Source organism: Rutilus rutilus (assembly GCF_951802725.1).
Source record: "Rutilus rutilus genome assembly, chromosome: 20".
Taxonomy (NCBI): domain Eukaryota; kingdom Metazoa; phylum Chordata; class Actinopteri; order Cypriniformes; family Leuciscidae; genus Rutilus; species Rutilus rutilus.
In genome coordinates this window covers 9,165,197-9,183,405 of record NC_140225.1, presented here as the reverse complement: position 1 = coordinate 9,183,405, position 18,209 = coordinate 9,165,197, and the positions used below count along the sequence as shown (strand labels likewise).

At 39.7% G+C, this 18,209-nt stretch overlaps 1 protein-coding gene across 3 annotated transcripts in view; it reads right to left on the bottom strand.

The window, feature by feature from the left end:
- Nucleotides 1-11,820: 11,820 nt before the first annotated feature.
- The window catches only part of fgfr3 (fibroblast growth factor receptor 3), a 40,675-nt gene continuing 34,286 nt past the window's right edge, over nt 11,821-18,209 (bottom strand). For all 3 annotated transcript variants that reach the window (XM_084390784.1, XM_084390785.1, XM_084390786.1), the window contains exons 12-18: nt 17,671-17,781; nt 17,392-17,582; nt 17,104-17,226; nt 15,972-16,042; nt 13,934-14,071; nt 12,777-12,882; nt 11,821-12,673 (exon numbers count right to left, since the gene is read on the bottom strand). In XM_084390784.1, the coding sequence (XP_084246910.1) occupies nt 12,506-12,673; nt 12,777-12,882; nt 13,934-14,071; nt 15,972-16,042; nt 17,104-17,226; nt 17,392-17,582; nt 17,671-17,781 (908 nt within the window). In that variant the 3' untranslated portion in view covers nt 11,821-12,505. The remainder of the gene's footprint in view (nt 12,674-12,776; nt 12,883-13,933; nt 14,072-15,971; nt 16,043-17,103; nt 17,227-17,391; nt 17,583-17,670; nt 17,782-18,209) is intronic.

Genomic DNA, 18,209 nt, shown 5'->3' with positions numbered 1-18,209 from the left:
TTTAGTATTTTTTGTGTATTTGACTTTCTGTCTGTGGCTTGTTAGCTACTTTAAACATAATTTCTGATCAATTTCTGATTCATGTATATGCTTCTTTATCAAGTTGAAATGTTTATAACTTCAAAAATCCTGTGCTGCTTAAATAACGTTATATTTCTGCCATATACGAAATCATGATGAGGCAAAGGCATCATAAATCAGCAACGGCATAACAGACTGTAATTACCGGTAGCTGTAATTAAACTAATTTCAAATACGTTTATTACCTGACTGCCTCAACGTGAAACCATCTTCCGTCGTCAATCGATGAACACTGTGCTCGCTCGCTGGCATCCTGCGAATGATGCTCGATAACGGCGTCGTCGGGGGCGGGGAACGACAGAATTCAAACAAAAATGCACCAATTACAACAAACGTTCGCGAGTTAAAAAAAACACTTGGGATACAGTTAAAGGGGACGCTAAAACAGGAGTAGATTAGGGACGTCTTAATCAGCAAAACAAGTGAGTATACGGAGGGTATACGCTAATATTGATCCTCAGAAGTTGTAATACGCAAACAGCCCTGGGGAAAAAGTAAGCATACGGAGTATACGTGCGTATGGCCCCGACTACACCACTGGTCCCGATGGAACCCAGCGGAGTCACTGGGCAGACGGCCCGTGGAGGTGACGAGGGAGTGGTGAGGCAAGGTGCAGGTGACGGGTTGACGGGCTGAGGTGGAGACGTATGCCCGGAGGCCCGATGCGTAGCCGGGGACTCTCCTTTATGCCACACTGGTGTTGGAGAGGCCCGAGGCAAGGCAGGTGAGCCACACAGAGCAAGCGGCGGTGGCAGAGCCATGGAGCTTGATGACATCAGTGGTGCCAACGGATCCAAGGGACTGGCTGAAACCAGCGATGGAGATGGGCTCAGGATGTTGGGGTAGGAAGAGGGCAGAAGAAGGTCTCTGGACGGAACCGGTGAAGAGACTGATGATACGAGGGTGGAGACTTGGGTGGGAATAGGATCCGCCGACCACAGGTCTATTAGGATCTGGCTCTGCCATATAGACTGATCCGCCTGCCAAAGCTCCGGCACTTCGATCTTCTCCGTGGATGCCTCGGGCTCTCAAGTGGCGAGAGAGAGTTCACCATTCTGGAGCATCATGGCTAGACACCCCAGCCACCGTCAGTTCTCTGGGCGAAGAAGGAGGTGCGTCCATCTTCTTATAATTAAATACTTGTTTAGAGAGTCAGTTATTCTGTCACAAACTTGCTGTGGAAGGAAGACGAATGATGCAGGATCCAAATAACATTAAAGTTTACTGGTGAGTAACACATACAGTGTGACCACATACAATAACTGACAAAGGATGAACAGAACGGGGAGGATAAATACACAGAGTGAAGAGGGAGCTAAACAGGCACAGGTGGAGAAAGGTAAACTAATCAGGGACTAACGAGAACAGGTGTAGACAATACATGACATCATGGTGACAATAGCAAGCTTGCACTCATTATCCCCCCCCCCCCCCCCCCCCCCAAAAAAAAATCACTATGTGGCAAGTATTAGCTATATTAGATATTATATTGTGGGTTTTAGTGAAAATGGCCTGATGGAAGGAGCTGTCCTCTGCAACCAAGGAAGGTATTGTTAAAATGGCTAAATCTGGTCAATCAGTTTTGGATATTACTCATGTGCTGGATATGCTGGCCAAAGAAAACTAGTAAGCAGTTTTGACAGGAGGATGAAAATCACCTGAATGTGGGTCCACCTCAGAACGGCTTCTATAGACCTGGATGAGACCTCCAACCTCCAATTTCATCTCGAACTGTAAGCTAACAGCTATAAGAGGCTGGATTGACAGGTTGTGTACCAGTAAACCATATATTAGTTTTATCTACTGCAAAAAACACCTTGCATTTGCCAAAAAACATAAGGATTGGAATTTGAAGCTCCACATATAGATGTAGTTTCTGATGTAGTAAACTTGCTCAGTAGCTCACCTGGTATACAGCACTCCACTTGAGATATGAACGCAATGAAATGAACAACCAAAGTTGCCAGATTTACATTAATCTGTTTCGAATAAAACGAAACTTGCCACTCGCTGGACATCACACTTTGAAAGTGTCGCGAAATGTGCAAGAAGCATTATTATAATATAATTTTGCAGAAATGTCCTTGTTTGCGCCACAGAATAAAACATTTTATAAAGTCAGAATTGCATGATATAAACTCACAATTGCGTGTTATAAAGTAAGAATTGCAAGATATAGGCCCCGTTTACATGATGGGAAAACGCAGATATTTCCCAGCGTTTTGGCCTGTCATTTACACGAAAACGCCGTTTTTATCCCAGAAAACGATTATTTCTAAAAACTCCGGCCAAAGTGGAGATTTCTGAAAACGCTGGTTATGTGTTGCCGTGTCAACTGGGAGAAACAGGGTTTTAGGTTCTCAAATGTCACATTATGCGCCAGAAAACGCTTACATCATATGAGCATCCTATGTTTAGAGTTTGTTTGGCTACTGTTTGATCATGGATGCTGTTAAGGTGATACTCATTTTTACTTTTGTGCAAACGCTTTTGGCCTGTTTGCATTTGCTTCGCTATCTGTCCACACAAACGAACCTCGCTCTGTTGTTTTGAAAGGAACAGGAAGTCGCTCGTGCTATTCGTTGTTGTCGATTTTGAGGATTCTGATTGGCTTGCATGGCTTTATCCTTCTCCCTACACTGCCGCCCATAGGTTTGGCATAGTTATGATGTTGCTCGACGGCGTATTTATGCGGGATGATGTAAACGACAACTTTTTTGAAAACGATGTTGTGTGCACGATGTTATTTTTGAAAACGGAGGGGGGGGAATATTCGTTTCTCTAAATACCCGGCTATGTGTAAATGTGGCCATAAACTCTTGCATCTTTACATCTTTTCTCAACTGCGACTTTATATCACACAATTCTGATTTTATAACTCACAATTGCGACTTTATACCATGCAGTTCTGAGATAATTGCGAGATGTAAACGCGCAATTGTGAGAAAAAAAGTCAGAATTGTGAGATAAAAGCATTTAATACAAAATCCAGCACATTGAGTGATTTAGTGGTTTCTAACAGCCAGAGAATCTATTTATTTATTTATATTATTATTATTAATTATTTATATTTGAATCCTTGGCAGAGATGGCATGCAGTGTTTTCATGTGGTTAGAAACAAATATACCCACATAAAGGTAAAAAAAAAAAAATGGAGGCACATATTTTCCCTTAATGAAAAAGTACATTTCTGACACAGTTGGAGACTGACATTGAAATCATGGTGAAATAATAGCTTTAGAGCGTTATTAGACTAGCATGTGACAGGACTCTCTGCTACTGCACATAACTCAAATACCCACCAAAAGGCAAACTGCACTGTCCCACAATACGCAACAGATGAAGAGCCAGAGATGTGTGTGTGTTTGAGGACACCTGTCCCCAAAGCTCACTCCTCTCTACGGCTGTCTCTCACACATCCTCACTAATCGCTGATTTGGCAGCGTTACTCTGACAACATTCCAAGGTCCAGTTTCAGGAGAAGAGCTCTCACACACCAGCTTACACACAATTACACACGGACGTACACTCACACGTCATTACGGGGGCTTTATGTCCCTTTTTCTGAACATGGTCTCTGTTTTGAACTTTTATCGTTGTGTTACAGCTGTGAACTCACTTGCGAAATGATGTTTATACGTAATACTTACTTAATATTTTAAGAAAAGTTCTCGTATCTTACAGGGGGATCTGACGAATGAAAGCCAAGATACTGATAATGCAATAGTCCATAATTGATCTCTTGGACTCAAGCAACTGATTTTATTTAATATCATGTTTCACAACATGGGAATATTGTAATACTCTTAACTTTTCAAAGTTCAAACTGTTTGCAGTTCATGCAACTTCATGACTCCAGAAAATCATTTTGACATTCATCAGGATGTGTGTTCTTACTGTATTTAAAGTGGAATCTATAGAGAAAATCTATAGAGAATATAGATCTAAATCTATAGAGAAAATGTACAGCACCACAAATATGCAACTATATACGGTTCTTGTCCTTTTTATTGTATTGAAGCATTTAAACATTGTTTAAGCATGAGAATGGTGCGTTTATGTGCAAAGATTTAGGCTAATCCAGTCATTCAACTCATGTTATAATCATGTAAATAAACTACATAAGGCATTTTTAAAGAAACCAAACTTCACTCATTTAAGTACATCCACTTAAAAAGTAATCCCACCTATCTAGATGAAATAATAAACTTTTTTTTTACTAAATAATTTGTCTAAGTGATTAAAGAGAAAGAAACGTTTTCACATCTCTGCTTTTAAACCCTTAGATTTCCATTGTAAGTGGATTACTGTACATGGGTTTTTAAAAGACTGAGGGACGAGTCAGAATAATTTTCTGGAGTAATCAGCCGCATGCCACAGATGCTGGCGCTACAGCTTGAGCTGTATTTAAGCCAGAACATTCTTCTGACGACAAGCATAAAGAGGTACATTTGAGCAGCTCTTTTGAGTGTGTCCGCAGTGCATGCTTTCCTGAAACATTCTGCCGTTGTGTTGTAGAGCCAAAAGCTTTCACACAGAATGCGTCTCTCTGTGGAAACATCTGGAATTTGAAGGAATTAAGGGTGCCAAATATGCTGCCACAAAACCTCCATAGCCAGAGAGCAGAAATAAGAATTCTAATTATGAATCTGACTTTTACTCCTGTATTCATTACCTCATGCCGTCAAACAGAAACATCATGGAACTTATCATGCAGTCAATGTTCACTTGGTGCCATAGGTGAGATAAAACTTGATCAATGGAACTACTATTTTAATTAGCAATAGCGCACCTAAAATTGAAAGTCATCATCATTCTGTCATCATTTACTCACCCTCATGTTTTTCCAAACTTGTATGACTTTCTACAGTGAAACACAAAAGAAGATATTTTGAGAAATGTCTCAGTGTGTTTTTGGTCCAATGAAAATGAATGGTCTTTAATATTATTGATTGGAAAGTTATACAGGTTTGGAATATAATAAGGCCGAGTTGCAAAATGATGACAGAATTTTAAATTTCAGGTAAACTATAGGCTACCTTGGGTAGTCTAATCACTGATTTTTTCCCCACTTTTTACATCATTTCATTTAATTTATTGGCAGTCGCATTCACATCCACTTGGTTCAGAAATCCGAAGTGAATGGGCATGATGCTTCTGCCATCTCTCTCATCAGCCAAAGGTAAAGAGCTTGTGGATCAGTCCTCATGGGTGTCTTACTTATCTTTTACCTTTCAGAACACAGGGTTCACATTCTACTGTGCTGGCGTTAAGACCCGTTCAAATTTCCTGAAGCTCTGTGTAAACTTCTGTCAGTAACTTCTCACCCCGGCCAGTCAGAGGAGTCTCCAAACCGACGCGACGCTTGAGACGTCTCTCCTCACTCAACCTCTCTTCTCACTTTCTTGTCATTTTTACCTTCCGTCTTGCTGCTCTCCCCATTCTCCCGTTTTCGCTCTGTGCGTCATAAGCGTTGGTGTCTGCAGTGGCTTTTTAATAGGGGCTGAAAAATGTTGCCGCTCCGCCGTCCAACGCCACAGACTAACGGTAAACATCTTGTCTGGTCAGAGCGCAGTGCCAGTCGGGTACACACATGCACATGAAAACATGTTTTTACTTTATTAAATTTAGCAAAAAATAGTCAGTGACTCTGCCCTTTCTGTAACCACATCGAAGGTATTAATTATGCTCAGGCCTCCCAAACTCTGCCTGTTATTGCAAACTTCAGACCACCGATGAGTGTGTGTGTGCTTTAGTGTGCACTACACACAGTCAACCAGCAACAATTACAGAAAGGTCTGGCACGACATGAGTCCAGCAAACACACACATATATATATATACAAATCAAATGAATTAAGTGCAGGCGGGAGGAGATTTCCTGCATCCTTTCTTTTTAGGATTTTTTTTCTTTGGTCAGAAAAAAAAAATTCTGTGTTGACTGAGGATACAGACCAGCATTGGGTACAGAGAGCAATAATCATCCTTACACAACTCACAAGTCATAGTTACAGGGATGCTATGGCTTTTAAGGTCATTTTTTATTTTTAAAACTTATTAGAGGCATTATTTAAACTCATCATATTCTCTGTAGTTCAAATATAATTTTAGTCAATTCAGTTTATAACCATTTTCCAACCCCATTCTGACCATGTTTATTAAATGAAGTTTTATGTAACAAAGTTCGGGAGGAGCATGTTCAGGTAATCATCCAATCAGCACAAGAAGAAGCCAGTATAAATAAAGCCTTCCCTTACCTCCTGTCTCATGACAAATTTCTCAGCATCCCGCCACCACCCCATCACCTCACACTCGGCTGGGTCTGCTCATAGATACCTATGATCTATACATTCATAGGGGGGAGTACTCTGGGGTCGGGCCGAATTCCGAGCTCGGAGCCCTCCCCCCGGACAGCAAGCCAAATACGCATTATAATATTACATCAGATTTCATTAACATGTGAACTCGTGAAATGGCTCTAATCCAATTGCGATTTGATTGCAATTGCTAGCGAGTCCAATATATTCTGCATCACTCCATCTTATTGCAAAGCCTCTGTGATGTACGAAACCCAAGGATTTCATAACAAACAGGTTATTGCAGCTAAAGATAATTATTGCAGCTTTAGCTAAAGATAGTCTTTTGAAAGTTTCGAGCTCTGAAAGTTACAGTATATTCTCATGATATGACCCCTTTAATTCAGAAAACTACATATTATGGTCTGCTTATTACAAGGACCCTAAGGTGGACTTGTATACCCTGCAAGGCATGTGAGTCATCTCTCATCTGGTATTTATTGTATGTTTATACCGTGTATACCACATATAAAGCACTGAGGTCATAGTGAGAGCTGCAGTGTGGAGTACCAGGTGCCCACATTTATCTTGTGGCCTATCATCAGCTCTAACAAACACAAAGCTTTTGCATTAGTAGAATTCTGAAGCCCTTAGACGTCCACCATCCTGGGTTTTGAACACCATCATTATGGAGAATTTTCCAAATCAGATGCTCAGAAGGGCCGTGACACATAAAGCCATCGGTAAACGTCTGTGGGGCTAGATTTTGCATTGTGTTCCACACATTGGGCTCATCTAGTTGGGCTCACATTAGTCTTGCGTATAGCCAGACCTTCAGAGTGACGGCAGAAGGTCTGGACTCTATAGCAGCTTTCATTGGCCAAGGACTGCCCAGAGGCCGTCTGACTGACATGTAAAGCAACCATGCTTTTTGTTTTATTCTGCTTTATGTTTAGGTGGTGAAAATGTAACGTAGATGTCCCTACAATAACAGACCGGTGTGTAAAACTCTTGGACGGATTTTAATGCCGCGAACTTTACATACTTTTTTGAAAATCCAGTGTTTAGTTGATCCTGAAAAGTTTACTTTTTGTGCTTGATTGATTGACTGGAGGCATAAAAAGCAGTCAGATTCAGTGTGAAACGTAACGGTTGTGCATTTTGAGAGTTTTTACTGGCCATGAAATTTGCATTATTTCTTTTAAAAACAGGCAGTTATTACTACTACCCATGTCTGAACGATTTGGTTATTTCGGTCTCAATATAGACTAAGCTTTACTTTTTGGTTCCATCGTGTGTGCATTTCTGTACGTGCATTTTTAGAGTCTAATTGATTTTCTGTGATCATTAAGAGCATGCCACTGATGCTGTCGGCAGCAATGCACAGCTCATTCCTGCAGTTTAGGATGACTTCAGCATCGCTAGTACCACTGCGTGACCAAACATATTACGCATCTCTACATAAACAGATGTCCTCATTGAAGTTGCCTTCAGCAAAACTAATTGTGCAGAAATATAACCAAAAGTTTGTAAAGCGCTTTGTAACATATGGCTATGGAAAGATTACAAATCTGACAAATCCCATAGAGCGTCTGGTTTTGAAGAGTCTGACTGGTAGGTGACTGATTTTCAGTGAACCTTAAGCAATTACATTCAAAGTACTGCACTGTGGGACAACTTGGTAATATGGTGAGAGCAGTGAAAGATGACATGTGGGGAGGCAAAATGAGAGAAATCGAGGCTTGTGGGAGTCAGAGAACCCTGCAAGAATAAAAAAAAAAAGAAAGAGGTGTAAAGGAATGAGGGATGCAAAGCCTCCCTCTGAGCAAACACATCTCTGAATCAGACACACCAATTTAGACCTGGCTCTCTCAAACACATTTGTGAAAGGAGCTCTTCAGCTGTAAAGTCCACGCACACGAGCACACACACACTAAACGGACTGAATGAGTCTCTTCAGAGCTCTGGGGAAGCAGGATGTTCCCCTTCAGGACATATTTGAGTCTTTCAGCTCTGGAGAGCCGGCAGGACTCCAGCAAACAAACATTCACAGTCACAAATGCAATTTGTGTGACAGTTTGTCCTAGTCTAAAACTTTTTGTTTTATTCAGAACTCTATTCCATTAGCAACTTGTGCTCGTTTGACAGCGTTTGTCGTTGCTTCAGTAAGGCTAGCAATGCTGTCAATAGAGTTGCTAATGCCACCACTGAGCTATATTAACTTGCATTAGTTTAGAAAGAGAGAGAGAGCACGTTAAAATAGTTCATTGGTGTCATCTTACGACTCAATTTGTCCATTGGCTGTAATAAACTGTCTTTGGAGGAGTTCAGTACTAATTTATATCATATTGTTAATGTATAGCCTATGTATAGACAAGGGAGCAAGGAAACCAAATTGTTGTATCTATAGTCTTGTGGCTAGGGTGATTATTTTATATGTTGTGAAAGACTTTCTTTTTAAGCTAACCCATATTTCATGTCCATGTTATTTTATTGATTATACCTAGCCATATGGTAAATGGGATTATGTATATGCAGCTCATAATTATCGCAAAATTAATTCAAACAGGGTGATAAAAGATCATGTGATTGTGATCACCCTGTCAGGGTTCATTTCCCTTTTTTTGACAAAACTAAACTTAAAGTTTTCAGTTTAGCTGAAAACCAAAACCGAAAGTTTCAATAACTCAGTTTGGGTAATTGTGTAACTGAACTCTTAATGTTGAGGGTGTCGTAGTAAAGTTCTTTGCCAAGAAGCAGCCAGAAAATTGTATACATTGTTACTGTAGCACAATTTTTGGTTACTGTGAAGTGCGTCCACACCGTTGACTTGTTGTGTGCATGAAATAGACACCGAAACAGTCAAAATGAGAAGCGCTAATTAAACATCACTGTTTCTGTTGATTTCATCCCTCCAAAAGCATTTAGAAAAATTCTTCTTCTTTTTATTTTATATTTGTACGTTTTATATATTTTTAGTTGCCCGAATGTATTCCTCATGAGTTATGACTGAGGATTATGTCATAATATGCTTATCAAATTCCCTCCCGCTATTGCTGCCTAAATAAAACATGAAATCGTGAACATGGCAAGTATAAATTTAAAAAGTAAGTGACAAGCGAACACTCGTTTTGTTGTGTTTATTGAAAAGGTTTTGATTGACAGCATAATTCCGTCAGGCACAGACTGATAGAGTGTAAAGAGGTTTAACAGCTCGTAAGGGGCACAACTGAAACAGAACGGAATGTTCCACATATACAGAGATATGGAAAAATAACAAAACACTGTTAGTCAACTATTCCACTCTTTTGTTAAACAGAGAGGGATGCAGATGCTGAATGACTTTAATTCTGCAAACACGTTACCTCACCGCATGAAGAAAGAAATCTACCTGGAATGCAATGCAACTCTTCTGTAAGAAAATACCGTAAAGAAGTTTTCATCCCTATTAAAATGAAACAAAACAAAAACACACCTATATAAAATCTACTCGACGTACAACAATCATTTGCAAATTTAAATCTATAACTTAATTTAATATCTCAATTCTAATAAGAGCTGAATGGCACTATCAAATAGAGCTTAAGAGGAAAAGAACAAATGCGTCAAATGAAAGAGTGTTGACATCAGACCAGTATTGCTCATCATCCAGCCGCTTTGAAAGTGCTGGGGAAACACATTGTCCTTTGACACTGTCTGGATGTTCATTGTAAACATTGTAAAGAAAACTTTCTCCAACCCCTAAATGCATCTCGGCTCTACCTCCATCCCAAAACACAAAAGCATGAAGGGACGCTGGCCTTTTGAACAAGATAAGGTCATGAAAGGAAACGGATCAAATAAAACATAAATACAAGGAAATAAATAATGTCGATCTGTGTCAAGGAGGGAAAAGGACCAGCAACATTGTTTGATATGTTTGAAACAATGCAAGAGGGCTGTCAGTAGTAGAGCGGAGGATGTGGAGGTGAGCCAGAGGTTACAGGTTGTACAAAAAAGGAAGCTGAGAGCGATCGCTTGCCCTGCCATCCCACACCAAACATTAAACGAAGAACTCCACACGTAATGGACAAACACTCAAAAACACTGTATCCAACAGAACATGATGTCCCACAGCTGGAAGAAGAAATTACAGAACAACGTCATCCATATCTTTGAGAACCCAATCTGAGAATCAAGGTAACAAAGTGCCGTACAAATATTGACTTTATCGCTTTAAGAAACACCCTGCTTATATCTTTTACTGACGTGGCTGTACATTCAAACCGTACGTCGCAATATTCAGCCACTCAACTCCCTCCCAGGCACTTAACAAGTACAAAAATGCTATGCTTTGCAGGAGGAGGGAGCTGTACAGTCATCTCGTATCAAATCTACAGTTTTCGTAGTTTAGCAGCAAGCGAATCATCCTCTTTTTCTCCCCATTATATATTATTGCCGGCTTTCTGCTTGAATGCAATTGTCTGAGGACACCCTGAGACACGACCAAGCTATCCCATAATGCTTCGCTTAGATTCGCAGGGCCAGAGACACTCATCTGACAACCATGCACGCTGGAGTTGAATAGCGATAACGGTTCTGTACTCATTAACATAAAACTCAGAGCAGAGAGAAAGATTTTGGCACTTTGCAAACACACCGACCCGGAGGATTACCTCAAAAACGTTATTATACATATTCATTAGCAAAAGAGCAAATAAGAGCAACAAACTCATAGTATGGTTTCACCATATTTCTATATGCCATGTTAGGTTTTACCCACATAGCACTCCTTCATATCAAAGAGCTAGATGAAAGGATCACAGCGCCCATCTTCAGGGAAAACCAACACTGTTATTTTTTAGTTTTTTTTAGTTTTTATAAACACTATGGTGAACAGATCTGCTTATGTCACGTGCATGGAAGCCCAAATATGACGTTTTTTTATTTTTTATACTATACAAAAATGATGAAAAGTGCTTTAAGTGTGAGTCTGACAAGAGTTAAAAATCAATGCGGTTTCCTCGTGAAGAGCAGGAGCGCTTGTGGTCCTTTTATCGCGAAATTCAATACTGAGATACGGGCAAAGCAACTTCTGGTATACTTATTTCTTGCTTTAGAATTCATAATTTCATCCTCTTACTCTGCTGATATCACCAATTAGTTTCTCATACATTCTTGTCAATGTAAACTAAGAAATGGAAGGAAAAAAAAAAGAAGCAAAAATAAATCTTGCACTTCTGTGGTAAATAACTTACAAAATTTAAAAGAAAAACCCTTTGTTTACAGTACCAAAACCCGACTATATTTTTAGACCCCCTTAAAAACCTTATGTCTATAAATAGCTTTACAAATATACATGTTAATTCAAATAAATCTTTTGTTTTGCTTTTTTTTTTAGATTAAATGTTTACAGGATCTCAACAGTGTATGCTCACTTGCTCTTTTAAAATCTCATTATTTCTTTTCTTTTTTTTCATCTTTTTTTTTTTTAAGTACACTGCTACTGACTGCAATATGATACATATTTATATCTATATATTTACAATAAAAACTTTAAGATACATACAAAGCACACAGTTATATATCATCTAATTAATTCTCACATCTAGGAGACCTTTCTCTCTTTTCTCATTAAAAAAGGATGAAAAACGTTCTTTGTGAGGAGTGGAGAGGAGAGACTGGCCATGGGTTTGATTCTCACTCCAGTCAGATATTGCTGTAAAAAACCCTTCCTGTCCACGCGTGACAGGACGACTCTGTCTGCCGCTTCAGAACTGTGCTGTTACACAGTGTTGATCCGTTCTTTTTGTTTCCTGTCCAGCAATTTGTCAGTCTGTTTGTTTTTTGGTAGGCACGGAATGGTTTGACCCTTCTGACTGCGTCGCGCAAAGGAAAAACGAAACTGGCCGAATACAAAAATAGGAATTCTCTTTTCGAAGACAAAAAGCTGAATAATGATTTGGAAGAAAAGGAGGAGCTGAAGGACAGGGGCGTAATCTGTCCTTCAGACCTGTGACCAGTTGGAAGTCTGAAGCTTCTCGTTGAGCATTTCATGAGATCCACACTGTGCCAGGAACCCCGTCTGCACTGCCGCTACATGCTGGTCCAGTGCAGCAAACCGAAAGATCCCCACAAACCACCATTCCTTATGTTCTTATGACCCCATTGCTGTGGTGGTGATGTTTAGGGAGGCAGGGCTCGTCAGGTAAGGAGTCGTGAGCGAACACGGAGTCGTCGCCGGAAGAACAGGTGCTGTTGGAGTCCGGACAGGTAGGCGAGTACTGCTCGAACGGTACCGACAGGTCCAGATACTCCTAAACCATCGAATGCACACAAACACACACACACGTCAGAATTGGCTTTAACAGTTAGGTGTTAAGAGTTAAGGTGTTTGGTTTGATGCACGAGAGCTCTTACGTCAGTGGAGGTCATGGAAAGAACCCTGTCGTGATCCTCCACCAGCTGTCTGAACGTGGGTCTTTGTGAAGGAACGGCGTGCCAACACTCCCGCATAATCATGTACCTGCACAAAACAATATATGCATTTACTGATCAGTGCCAGAAATGAACTTGATTGATGGACAATTGGTGCATCCACACCTTGTCAGAATTACAGAGCACTTGCGATCTCGTAGGAATAGTAATTATAACGTATCATTTTCTGAGAGCTCAGACTTGCACCACCTGACTGCAGCAACGTCATGCGGAAACACCCAAAATGGCTGCGGCTTCAGCAGTAAAATGAAGTTAAGCATTTATCTTGTAATGTTTCTATTTAATAATTCCTTTAATTGACTGTTAATGTCATAATAATGAAATAATAATCTAAACGTTTAATACAGTTTAACGTAGCTAGAATTAACTAAGCTCCTGCAAAAAATGCATTTGCATAACAACTGTTGTTGTTACTGTTTGTTGTATTGTGGTTTTGTCTATTGATTAATCAATTTAAACCGATTAATGTTGGCATCAACAGTGTTGGCACTGAAACAATATAATTTTGAATTTTGAGTAGAACTTCTGGGTTGTCATCTAGAAATGACGGTATTTACGACATGGCCTGCAAATATTCACCCCCTTGGAATTGGTCTATATAAGTCAAATACTTCAATTGAATCGAATCTGAACCATTACAAGAGTATCAGTAAATAATACACAAGATATAACAATGAAATTACGAGATTCACACCAGGAACGATAACTATAAAGAGAACTAAAACGATATCTATATAGGTGTCCACACCAACGCACGATAACGTAGGACGAGCTGTTTAAAGCAGGATGGATTTTGATTGGCTGTCAATGTTTTGACAAAAAAATCCAACAATATCATTCCTCTGTGTCATTATCATTATAGTTGTGGTGTGGACTCTACTATTCTTTCGCATTTAGAATGACTTTAAAACTATCTTTATTGTTATCGTCCTTGTTGTAAATGGGCCTTTAGATTATACAGCTCTATGCGTTCATGGTTGTCATATGCCATTATAGACTCATCAACATTATTTTAAGAGATGAATAAGAAGGTTTTAAGAGTTTTTCTAGATTAAAATGAAAATAAATCGTAATCGTACAGTTCATGAGTGCAGTTGGCAGGTTTGTCCATTCGATGTCCCTCCTTCAGCAGTTTAAAGAGCTCCTCCACTGGGATACCTGGGTACGGTGAGCCGCCCAGTGTGAAAATCTCCCATAATAAAACCCCATAAGACCACCTGGGATGCAAGAGAGGTCACAGTTCAGAGCAAATTTGGGAGGAAAAAATCATACATTTACATTAAAGTACAAAATATAATACAATTCAGTGAGAAAAAATGTCGAAACACTTGTTAGGCCACTATTATGCTGGCTGTGCTTGAAATAGTGGCGTAACAATACTCTCACTATCTCTATCTGTCTGTCTCTCTTTGGGGTGTAGATACTTGGCAGATGTGAGAGAGGAGTTTTGCTGGTTCTCACTGAGGCTTATAATGTATGTCTGTGATATGAGACGCGAGTCTATTAAACTAGAGCGAGTGTGTGTGCACGCGCATATGTGTATGTGGGTGTGTGTTATCACAAGCTGCTCTGTTAACTCAGGGCTCTTTTGTTTTGGCCCCATTCCTCCCACGCCACCACTGAGCAGTGCTAATCAAATTAGCCACGCTAAGAGACAACAGGAGCTATGAGCCAGCTAATGCTACTCGGCCAAATACATACACACATACAACACACAGTCAGTTAGAAGCCTTATGGGGGCTGAATAATTGGCTCGTCATTATATCACTATCCGTTCATTAGCTTTATGTCACAGTCAAATCTCATTTACGCCCATCAGCGTGGTGCTCTCTCTTACACACACACACACACACACACACACACACACACACACGCAGTGAATGAAAGGCTCACTGCTCATATATCATAGCATAAGTAGAGCCTATAGGCAGAGGGGAGATGATATTATTTTACTATTGCTGTCTCAGGCCAGCTGTGATTAAAGTGTATTTAGACATATTGGGAAAGTGCAGTTCTATGTACCAGTCTGAGTGTGATGAATGTGTGTTCGGTCTACTGAGAAACAGTGTGCAATATACTAACATACTAATCAAAACCTGCTGCACAAGTACACACTCTAGTCTGCTAACATACACTCATGCAAAACCACTCAAAAGTTTTGGGTCAGTATGATTTTTATCTTAAAAAAAAAGAAAGAAAAAAAAAGAAATTAATTATTTTATTCAGGAAAATGCCTTAAATTGATCAAAATTGTTAGTTTATTTGAAATAGAAACCTTTTGCAACATTATTAATGTCTTTATATTCATCTGAGAATCCTTGCCATTCAATGTACGTTTACACGACAACAATGTACTAAAAACGTTTTCCTTCGCGCTATTCGTGTACAGACTTCATAATTCCCGTTCATGCAGATCTGTAAGAACGATTAAAAATGTTGAATTATGAATGCTAGGCCAGTAGCTGCCGATGTAACTTTGTAAAGAAACACTACGTGCCTTTAGACTGAACACATAATACGCGTGCACATGATGTCACCGGTTTCAAAAATACATGTTTTTGTAGTTTACACAGTGATGATAACGGTATCGTTTTCAAAAACTTGCACTTTGAAACCCATTTTCAAAAGTTAGCATTTTTAAGGCCCCCAAAAACGCTGTTGTCGTGTAAATGAACGCCCGAAATGCATAAATTGTTTTCAGTTTTTAGTTGAAAACGGTGTTGTGTAAATGGACCCTCAGTCAGTAAGTTATTAATTCAGTAACCGCTCTGATGAATTGAATGATTAAATGGATCATTACAATCATTAGCTGCTTCAAACTGATTACTTGCGAGTTAGTGAATCTTTTTGATGGATTCATTAAAATAACTCCTTTTGAATAGGAATATGTAATAACGTACTGTAATAACATAAAAAAAAAAAAAAATCATGTCTCCAGTTCCGGTGAATTCCGGTGCAAGAAACACTGGCACACTCTATCGGATGGCTTTGATGCTGTTGTTGCAGGGTTATGGTGTTCCCTTGCATTCCTTTACCGCTTGATGAACTTTATGAACAGATGGCATGAAGTGATGGAGAGGAAAAAAAGAAGAGGCATGCATGGCAATGTAAACTCACACATCACTCTGGTGCGTGTAGACACGGTCGAACAGTGCTTCTGGTGCCATCCATTTGACGGGGAGACGACCCTGAAAGGACACAGATCAGTCAGAACAACAGCGGTGCTGACCCAGCAAGACATACAGACGCCCATCGAACATCAACAGGCCTGCAGCTTAATCTCCTACTGTCCTATCTAATAAATACACTTCAGCAGTTCACATCAACATCTTCCCTCTCCCCAATGTGCTCTAATCTCCAACTGTCCCATCGAATATCCAAGACTTCACCAAACCCGCCCCACTAAAACCCGCCATCACAACACCTAACAGTTCCATCTATTCTGCCAGTTTTAGGAACCTTGTTTGATCTTGCTACAAGCTACTATAAATTTATTTAAGGTATTTTAACTACTTACATACTATATAGTGGGCGAAAAACAGTAGCCTATGTGAGCAGAGTACTATATCTGAATTCATAGTATTCATAAAACATTATGCAAAAACTGATAACCTACTACTTGCGGCGAGATTCTAAAGTGTGCATCCGATGGACACTTTACTATCCCATGAGGCCACAGGAGAGGATTTGTGAATGGCAGTGAAGCAACGCAACTGACGCGTAGGTCGCATGACAATGACAACATTGCAGACGTAGTACGGCTGAATTTAATTCATCATACATATTCATAATACAGAATGTACTTGTTTAACGGTCGTGAAGTAAGTTTCAAGGCAGACGTAGAACGTACTATACAGCATGCGATTTCGGATGCAGCTCAAGTGTTTTACCATAGCTAAGCTAATGCCATGCTACTGAAACTTTTTAGTTAGTTACACCCCAATACTGCATTTTACAATGCATAGTGGGCCAGGTAAACCGCAATGTGTTCAATACCGTCCAGTCCTCGCCAGTACCCACACATTCTTAGTACCAACTCCAGACCTCATTCAACAGTTAATTGATTTATGACAAGCTGCTTATAAATGCACCTTCAAAAGTTCCTGAACTTGCACACACTCATTCGACTTCTACAGGCTTGACGTTTCTAAATACAGAGTGCCCAACCACATCTCTGTGCTTCAATCCAATGCCACCCAAGAGCCCTATCCTTCAAGCATTCTGAGATTGATAATCAGTGTCGACTTACGTTGGTGGTCTTCTTGTAGTAGTCAATGTTGTGCACGTCTCTAGCCAGGCCGAAGTCTGCAATCTTCATCACGTTGTCCTCGGTAACCAGAACATTCCGGGCTGCGAGGTCCCTATGGATACACTGGCAACACAAACAGAAAGAGGGCCATCCTTTATGCACAAGTCTGATAAATACACACTAGGAAAATAATATCTGGCAGCATTTATAAACTTTATAAACATTACAAGCCTCTTAAATTATTTCTATTCAAATAAGTTTACAAACTAAGATAAGTCGATGTGTTACCTTCTTTGAGGCCAGGTACTCCATACCCCTGGCGACCTGATAGGCGCAGGACACCAGGTCTTTAAATGTCAGAGTTTCGTTTGGGATCTTACAGGTGTCAAATGAGTAGTCCATCCCAGGAGGCCTTCTTGCCCGCAAATATTCCCTAAGATTCCCTTTAGAGGCATATTCCACCAGCACATACAAAGGACCTGTATGAACACAGTCAGAAACAATTCAGTCAGAGAAAATCAAAGCCGAACATCAAAGCTGTGATCTTATGTGTGTGCGTGCACTGACCATCTTGTGTGCACGCTCCCAGCAAGTTGATGATGTTCTTGTGTTTTCCAATCATCTTCATCATCTCCATTTCAGACACAAGGTCCGACAGGTCCTTATCTGTGCCATCATCTAAGAAAACAGTTACAAACAGAAATATTGTGAAAAATTATTATAATTTAAAATTTATTTTAAAAATGAATTTTCAGCATCATTCCTCCAGTCTTCAGTACCACATGATCCTTCAGAAATCATTATAATATGCCGATTTGCTGCTCAAGAAACAATTCTTATTATTATAAATGTTGAAAAAAGATGTGCTGCTTAATATTTTTGTAGAAACTGTGATGCATTTTTTCAGGATTCTTTGATGAATAGAAAGTTCTAACTAGAACAGCAATTATACTTACAAACATAAAATCATAAATAGAAATCTTTTGTAAATATTATAAACGTCTTTACTGTCACCTTTGATAAATTTAATGCATCCTTGCTGAACAAAAGTATTAATTTCTTTAAAATCTTACCGACCCCAAACTTTTGAATAGCAGTGCAAATAT